General features: G+C 32.0%; 1 protein-coding gene across 2 annotated transcripts in view; it reads left to right on the forward strand.

Annotated features, from left to right (window-relative positions):
• Nucleotides 1–10,000, forward strand: part of LOC115213303 (BAI1-associated protein 3-like) — a 1,469,361-nt gene that overhangs the window by 1,365,953 nt on the left and 93,408 nt on the right. For both annotated transcript variants that reach the window (XM_036504187.1, XM_036504188.1), the window contains 2 exons: nt 1,291–1,326; nt 4,058–4,209. In XM_036504187.1, the coding sequence (XP_036360080.1) occupies nt 1,291–1,326; nt 4,058–4,209 (188 nt within the window). The remainder of the gene's footprint in view (nt 1–1,290; nt 1,327–4,057; nt 4,210–10,000) is intronic.

Genomic DNA, 10,000 nt, shown 5'->3' on the forward strand with positions numbered 1-10,000 from the left:
TGTAAAGTTAACCTTAGTGTTACGGTTTCCTATGGTTCTTTATCATTTATGAATGCATACAATAGAGAGCGTATCTATATATGCATGTGTGTCTATGTGTGTGTGTGTGTATATATATATATATATATATATATATTATTCTGTTTCTAGAGCTCGCACTAAGTGTTCATCCGGTACATGTTTAGCATGTTTTTAACTCAATTAATCAAGCACATGCTCACACACATATACGGCGTGCTTCCACACGGTTCTTCTCTACCTACTTTCATTTGAGGAGTATTGATCAACGCAAAAGTATGGCCGAAGATATGTGCAGTGGAATCGAAACCGAAATATGTTAGTTCTAAAGAAATTAACCATAGACCTATGAGAGCGCGCCTATGCCTCACTTGGTGCAATTATTCTGCTTATTTTATAGTCAGACTTAGATATTCAGTGGTTATTCACACGCTATATAGCACACCATCCACCGAGAAATTTATCTGTCTACCATCTAGCAATGTTATGTATACGTATGTATGTGTTTATGTGTGCATATGTGTAGATATGTAAAGTTAACCTTAGTGTTACGGTTTCCTATGGTTCTTTATCATTTATGAATGCATACAATAGAGAGCGTATCTATATATGCATGTGTGTCTATGTGTGTGTGTGTGTATATATATATATATATATATATATATGCATATTTATATGGATACATATATGCATATATATGGATATATATGTATGCATATATATATGGATATATATACATATTTATGTTGTGTATATATACATATATATATATATGTATGTATATACATATATGGATATATACATAAATATGCATATATATATATATATATGCATATTTATGAATATATCCATATATGTATATGCATATATATATATGTGTGTGTGTGTGTATATGTATGTATGTGTATATATATATGTATGTATGTGTGTATATATATATATGCATATACATATATGGATATATATATATCTACATATATGCATGTATATATATATACATATATATATGTATATATATTTATGTATACATATATATGTGTGTGTGTGTGTGCGCGCGTGTGTATGTATATATGATGTTTGTGTAAGTGTATATGAATGTGCATGCGTTGCGTGTGAGTATGGATGTGTTCACATTATCGTCTGCATAATTCTAGATAACATTTGCAGCTATTTTACCATAAAATATTCACTCAGGTAATTGATAACAAATTGCAGATATATAATTCAGTGATCCAAAGATTCCGTAATTCACTTTCTAACTTTGTCTTCCAGCTGGCACAGGACGTAATTACAGCTCTAAGAGATGAGGTAAGTATTCGGATTTTTGTCTTTATAATTCAGTCATTCAATCATTTGTTATTCATATATTTGGTTTCACCAATTTCACAGTTCTAATCAACAATGTTTCCAATTACTCCCAGCATTTCAGTCCTGTTCTCGAAGTCGATAGACAATGGCATTTCTGTTAATTTGAGGTTAATTTGCCTTTTGTTATTTGTTATTTATCTTATTTCATTTTCTTTTTATGATTGGACATAGCAACTGTCTAGCAAATGTGCTCGTGTCGCAGCTGTTTTAATGTATACGAATGTATGACTCTTTTCTTAGCAATAGTACACGGACGTGAAGTATGAAAACCTAAGAGAGATAGAAGCAAATGGAAGTTAGCCGTTTGTTGTATGTGTTCTATTGAATGTCGATACTCTGTACACTCGTGAAGTGAGAAAAAATACGATAGAACTTTTAAGAAGTAGCACAATTATTGTTTGAATCAATGATCTTCATTTCACGAAGGGATATTTACTTCTAGACTAACTAAGCCCATAGCAAATACTGCTTCCCCTCCCACTGGCCTCCCGTTTCTCTAAGACGTTGTAAAATATGTTTAATTCTCACCAGCTCAGTCCACTTAATTCTATATAAGAAAATTGTCCAGCATCTAACTGCTAAATGTCTAATGCACTTATGTGTATTTGTGTGTTTAATTTATTTGTGTCTAGTAAATTCAATACTTTCATTAGAGAGATATTGTCTCGTCAAATTGGTCTAAGACAAAGCTCTTCAGAAAACAGCTGGTCGTTTGTTGCGGGACACGGATTGTATTCGTTGTAAGAGAGCTGTAGCCAATAACAGCAACACAAATTCACAACGTGTGTCCATTATTCCGGTAACTTCCTCACTCTTTTTACATTATGTAAATCTTTGTATTTCGTCCTGCCATCTTAAAAAAGAAGGGATATTCACACTTGGTGATGTAGTCTTTGATACACAATGTATAACAAAAGAAAAACTTGGTACTCATGACTGGGTCGCCTTTTAACCATGACAGATGAGTCAGGACAGATTAGGACCTAAGCAATAATAACCCTTTCGTACTAGAAATAGTAGCCAAATCTTCCTTCAGTCATAATCTGCCGGTTTATTTAAAGGATAAACACAACAGAGCCTAATGGTTAGACAAATATATTCTGATGTATGTAAAAAGAATGTATGATCATGGCTGCAACGCCTTTGTTCGTAGGCTTGAAGAACAACATTTATAAAAACATAATTTACATACTAACCCTATAAGTTTCGCCTGACGGTCAATTCAATTGGTTGAACAAGTTGTCAGGCGAAACTTAAAGTACCAGTCAACACCAATTTCATTTGACTCCAGTCTCAATTTTGAACTTCACTATAAGTAAATGTCCCGGTGTTATTTTTAAACATGCCTTCACATAATAACCTCAACTTAAAATTTACGAAGACGAAAGAATCTTTTATTTTATTAGTGAAATAGGATATTCATCTTCAAAATTTGCTGTTAAACCGAAAGTTTTCTTCTTGTGAGACGACAAATTGGATTTCGCGCGATAATATTTTGAAAGCATTTCATCATAACTCTGCAATGATCATAACTCAGCTTCGGCTAGAAGAAAACAATAGCAACAAATATCAAAGATATATCGAAATATTTCTTTTTCAACAGTGGAACTCGAAACAGATGAAACATTAGATACTGGTTAAAAAAATCCTTTGGGTAGAAAAAGTTGAAGGTTACCAGTAGGTTTTATCTACTTCGGGAAGCGGGCGGGGGCTACCGTTAAAAACGAATTATTTCACGTCTCTCAAAGTTTCTAAACTCATATGAAGTAAATATCGAAACGTCCCTTTTCTATTTATTATTTTTTTTTGCCGGGCACTTGAAGCTTGAGATGTAGGAAATGACACATATGGAATTATTTCTATGTGATATAACTGTACATAAATTACAGCCACATCTTCAATAGAAGACTAAGTTAAGACTTTTTTCTCCTTCAGAATGGAGCATTATTATGTTACTTACATAGATGTAAAATTCCATCGTCCCGGGGCATTTTCTTAGAAACTGAAAGGAATCTTTCGATCATTACAGAAAATTTTCTTTTAATTTAAATAGTAGACATTGATTTAAAAAAACAAACATTCGCACCAAGCAGCAAATTTTCAAAGATCCCATTATATAAGTTAATTCCACCCTGAGTAGAAGCGAAAAGGTAAGGACCGGTATCTTATCGTCCAGAAACTCAGATTTTATAACCGGTTTCCCAGCGTCCACAGAACAGAACATTTCATTCAATGCGGTTCGTTTCATCCCTTCTTCTCCTCAACAGTAACCGGATATAGTCTCCTTCCTCAGTGTACCGAATGTTTAGGAAAGATTGATTTAATCCTTTTATCAATTGCTTTGATGATGCTACTTTGTAAGTTCACTGCCTACATCAAGAATCAAAATTGAAAAGTCAGTCGTAAACAAGTATACGCTTAGCTACAAACGTTCTGGTATACCGTTTCTTCTTTCCTATTCGTTCTATATTAGTCTTTTCTTATTTGTGCCATACGCTTTAGATGTCTCTCTCATATTTTCCTGTTTCAGATTGTATGTTTCTTATTACTGCTACTGTTTTTTCCCCTTAATTCTATCTATTCTTTTCTTCTGTCCCTACTATCCCAAATAACTACTGACACGTAATTACATTCGACACTATTTTCATGGGTTGCTCTTCCTTTCTTTTAGGTTGGAGATGATCTGAAAATAGGAAACCTAGAATATGAAGAAGTCAAACACCAAGTGACCAGCGTCGCTTCATCTGAGATCGGCACATCACTTTTCGAATTTTACTTGGAACTTCAAGAATTCTGCAAGTTCAAACGATTAATTACAGAAACGTACATATTCTCTATTATTGTTATTGTTATTATTATTATTATTATTGTTATTATTATTATCATCATCATCATCATCATCATCATCATCATTATTATTATTATTATTATTATTATTATTATTACTATTATTATTATTATTATTATTATTATTATTATTATTATCATTATTATTATTATTATTATTATTATTATGAAAGTAGGAAAACAAGGGGAAATAAAGAAAATTTCTAACAATTCAGAAAGGTTTGCAAAAAATCTTTATATTTCAGGCGCAAAATTGAGCTTCAGAAGAAAACAATCCCAGAAATGTCTAGTTACATCGTATCAAGGAAGCTATATTGATCCACCGCCTCAGCCCCAAAATTAACAGTCTATCGAAGATGGACCAGTGGCTCCAACATCATCACAAATGACACCAACATCATCTTCCACCACCACGACCACCACCACGTGAAAATACATCACAACTGCCAACAGTTGGAAAGTTCTTGTTACTGCTGCTTACCCAAATGCCGTGCTGTTTAAAATAAAATCATGAAATCGATGCGACTAGACATTTCTCGGACAGCTTGCTTCTGAAGATAGCCACTTGCATCTGATATGTAAAAAGTTTTTGTAAAACTTTCTGTATTGTTAGAAGCTTTCTTTGTTTCCTTTTTTTTATTTTACTACTTTTGTACTACAATGCTTCAAGCGAACTACAACGCTCTAATTATTATTACTGTTGTTGTTGTTGTTGTTGTTGTTGTTTCAGGAGAAGCATCTTTCATTGCAATCTTTTTCTGCACACCTGAGCTCAGCACCGTGGCCCTCGGCTCCATTTTTTCGTTTTGTTTACATTTTGTCGATGTATTGACGTGTATGTCATATTTTGTTAAGTGTTTGTCTGCAAAGAATTTTTTTTTATCATTCCTAAGTCTTATACTATTCTGAGGACTCTTTCGGTTTTAAATCCCAACTTTCTGATTATCTGTAATTTTAGATTCTTTATATTTATATACTTTCTTAGATAATTTCTTTTAGAGATATATCTTCGCTACTTCGAATTGATACATCGATTACAAGTCGTCGTTTCCTTTTCGAGTCGTATTGACAATGATATCTCAACGTCTGCATTAATCTGTTTGTCTCTAAGAATTGACATGTTCCAGTGTACGGTCTCTTTATCATTCTCTGAGATTTTTACGTAGTATTTTTAGACCATTTCTCTTCTGTGATTATTTCATAACGCTAGCGTAGATTGATTGTATGAACGTTCTAACACTATCGTGCTTATAAATGTATTATTTCATGGTTAGAATAGGGAAGCAAGTGTTTCTATCCAATCTCTAAAGCGTCTGCAGTCAATTTTCTCTTTTTGTTTTCTGTTTCAATGATTTTAGCATTTTCTGGTGAGAACCTTTTGACCTTGTTTTGTGATCAAACGTTTGTCGCAGGTTTGACTTTCCGCTTCGTACCGTTTTTCACTGTCCACTTTAGGCTTTGTTCGGTATTATCGGGCAACGTCCATAAAGAAGTTTTGTTTAACAACGTTACATCATGACTGCGACATTTTTTAAACTTCCATATTCGTTTTTGTTTCTCCCCCACAGCTATCTTTGCTAAGAACGATGTTTCGTTTTGATTTCCGTTCCTCCGGAATTAATGAATTAAATACCACTCAATATTGGGATCGGTTTAGCTTCTACGAAGTTAAGAAAGGATTTCAGTAAATATTAATCTGCTCCAAACTCAAAATAATATAAAATCTATAACAGATGTTAAGATTAACTAGACCAGCTCAGTAGATTTACATCTGAGCACTCAGAGAAAATGTTTGGGGAAGGCTATTATTTTTCACTGGACTGAGAGTTCTGTTGAAGAACTCGGAGTTTAGTTTGTCAGGACTGCTTCCAAGTGATTAGAAAAAAGAATAAAATAAGTTAGGGCCACTAACTTCACTCAGTAGAAAACAGGATTAAGCAGATTGAAAGATAAGCTTTCGAAAGTTTTTTTTTTTTTTCGAAGGATCCTTTTTCGGAATTACAGATAATTTCCAAATGTCTTTCAAGTAAGACTAACTAAACTGGAGTATTATCTAACTGTAATAAGCTTGAAAGGCATGGTGTTATAGTACGCATAGTTGTGGCATTATGGAGAACGGTTGTTATCGAGTATAAGACGCCCAGTGCTCCGATATCATATGAGCCTATGCTGAAAATTGAGGGTCAAGAAAAGTTCCTGCCTCTTGTAATTAACAGTGGTGGAGGTTGAAAGGCCTAAATAAAGAGTTTTTTATGATACCTAATGCTCTGAGGGCAAAATTTAGTAACGTCCTGTCGTTGCAGGATGTGTTTGATGTTCCAGTAGGCTTTTGATTTTGGTTGTGTTTCTTTTTTTTTATAAATAAAGAAATAAATGGCGAGATAGATGGGTTACACATCCCCCAAAATATGTGGATTATGATTTACGAAGTGTAATGAACTCCATTAACGAGGCCTTTCATAAGAGTATGAGAGGATTTTTCACAGCTGTTGTAGCATCATTGATTCTATGCTGACTTTAATGAACATCGAACGATTCAGTTTCTCTCTCTCTCTTTCCCTCTCCATCTCTCTCTTTCTCTCTCTCTCTCTCTCTCTCTCTATATATATATATATATATATATATAGATAGATAGATAGATAGATAGATAGATAATGTGTATGTGTGTGTGTGTGCATATGTGAGTATGTGTGGTGTGTAGCCAGCTAGAAACGATGTGTTTTAGGGCTAAAACAACAACATCGTCCCTTTCAGGACAGCCACATTATGTTGGCTAATAGCCAAAACTTTAAAGAACTGTTACTGAATGTCTGTCGATATTATTATTTCTAGTTTTTGTATATATATATAAATATTTAGTTAAATATATTCTATGAGAATATTCTATACTGAATTTACAGTGAGTGCTCTACATTTAATACGAGCGATTATATATAATATATAATATATTGTGAAATAATATCAGGAAATTAATATCAGAAAAATTCTTCAGAAAGATATATACATGTGTAGAATAATTATTGTATTAAAAATATGAATATATATATATATAAATATATGCAAATATGTACGAGTATAAATATATAATAATAATAATAAATATGACACTTGAAAATGTAATAGTTTAAAATTAAGTTGTTAAGGCATCTTACGATCGTTTCGCAAAAGTATTGTCGCTATAATGGAATCCTATATTGATAAACCTTTATAGACAATACTTCTGCTCTTCAGAGATATAAAATGTGAGGCTTGTATGATTTATAACTACCATTCGATAAATTATACAAACTTCACATTTTATATCTCTGAGGAGCAGAAATGTTTATCAATATAGGATTCCATTATAGAGACAATACTTTTGCGAAATGATCGTAAGATGCTTTAAAAACTTAATTTTAAACTATTAAATTTTAAACTGTCATACTTATTATTATTATTATATATTTATACTTACTCATATTTACATATATTTATATATATATTTATATTTTTAATACAATAATTATTCTACACATGTATCTACCTTTCTGAAGAATTTATCTGATATTAATTTCCTAAAATTGTTTAAAAAGGTAAAGACCCCCTTCGGTCATGAATGACCATGGGATTGCACCTAGAAAGTTACCCTCCTAGACACAAGTCCGGGCAAGGTTGTTTTATGGAAGGCTAGCAGTCGCCCATGCATACCAGCCATGCATACCAGTGTTATCCAAGGGAAAGACAAAGGTCGATACAGCTTGGCACCTGTGACGTCGCAACTCATTTCTACAGCTGAGTGAACTGGAGCAACGTGAAATAAAGTGCCTTGCTCGAGAACACAACACGCAGCCCGGTCCGGGATTCGAGCTCACAACCTCACGATCGTAAGCTCGACGCTCTAACCACTGAGCCATGCGCCTTCACAAAATTGTTTATATTATATATATATATACATATATATATATATATATATATATTATGTGAAATAGAAAGATGAATAATCTTGTTGTAGATTAATCAAAAGTTAACCGATACCTTAGTAGCAAAAATCACAGCAGTAAACAGCGTTCAGCTCCATTTCTTCAATTCACCAATAATGTTTTATATATATATATATATTATATAATATAGTAAATACATACAGCAAAAGGTGAATGCACAAAATTAATTAATTTTTTATACTTTTCACAAGATAGAATACTTATATAATCTACTGATTTCACGTGTTGCTAATCATGACTGGGGAATTTGTGAAATATTGCAATTTCATAGTATCTTGAGAGGTTTTCAGTACATGCTGGTTGCATGAGAGTTTGTTCGTAAATGGGCCAGTATGTAAATAAGTCTAGAGAATGTAATTGGTGATTGCTATCATATATATATATATATATATATATATATATATATATATATATATATATATAATATATATATATATATTCTGCTTGCATGTGTATGTTTATACGTGTAAGCTTCTTGTCTAGTTATGTTTGTGTGCATTGTTATATCTCTCTCTCTCCGTCTCTCTATATCTATTTATCTATCTATATACATATATATACGTATACATATATATACGTATATATATATATATATATATATATATATATATATATATATACTTTATTTAAAGCAGCAGAAAATTCAGCAAAATCTGTTACTCTGAGTTTCTCGTTGCCGTTCATCAGACAGTTTTTGTTAGAATCTAACAAAACTGTCTGATGAACGGCAACGAGAAACTCAGAGTAACAGATTTTGTTGAATTTTCTGCTGCTTTAATAAAGCATATTACTCTACCACTGGTATTTGAGTACTCTTTTTTTCCACCTTGTTTCACATTTATGTGTTTACTTCCTCGGTATAGATATATATATATATATATATATTGTGTGTGTTGTGTATGTGTGTGTGTATATGTATATATATATATATTAATATATATATATATATATTATATATATATATATATATGCATATATCTCTGCTTGTTTTGTACACCAAAATGCACTGTCGCCAAAACAGCGCGAATGTTCAGTTAGTCACATCAGTGTCAGCGTCCAAACAGCTGTGCCCGGTTGTTTCATTCCGTTTTAATGCTGTCCATTCTATACCAAACGTTCAGATCGGGGTTTTGAGTTTGAGACTTCCTCTTTTTCACGAATCTCGTAGGTTCTGTACAAAAAAATAATAAAGTATAATGAGTAATCTCGTTTCCTTCACTTCCTGAATAAGCGATAATAGAAATAAGAATTAAAATATCAAAAGATATTGTCGACATTTTTTTCATTTATACTTTTTCATTGACTTTTCATTTATTTATAATTCTACGCGAATCCATCTTCAAGCATTCATTTATGGAAACAAAAAACAAAAGATTCCCGTCTTTCTGACATTTTAATTTGGATACTAGCGATAATTTTACTGACTTGGCAATAATTAAGCTTTAATGTAATTCTTTTTTTTCTGTTTTGTTAATGTTGAATATTATTATTATCATTATTATGAATTTTGTTTTTTCCTTTTTTAACCTTTATATATTTCTCTCTGTTCCGGATGTTAATTTCAAAGTTTTCATTTACTGTCTGTTTACTCGCTTCTGTCTCCGTTTTAAATGTGTGTGCATGTGTCTGTGTACATGTAAGATAATATAATACATACATATATACATAGGTATGTGTGTATATTTAAAAAAAAGGTAAAATACACACATTATATGTATGTGTGTATATATACATATATGCGTATATATGTATGTATATATATATATATGTATATGTACATATATATG

This window comes from Octopus sinensis, linkage group LG6, assembly GCF_006345805.1.
Source record: "Octopus sinensis linkage group LG6, ASM634580v1, whole genome shotgun sequence".
Classification (NCBI taxonomy): Eukaryota; Metazoa; Mollusca; class Cephalopoda; order Octopoda; family Octopodidae; genus Octopus; species Octopus sinensis.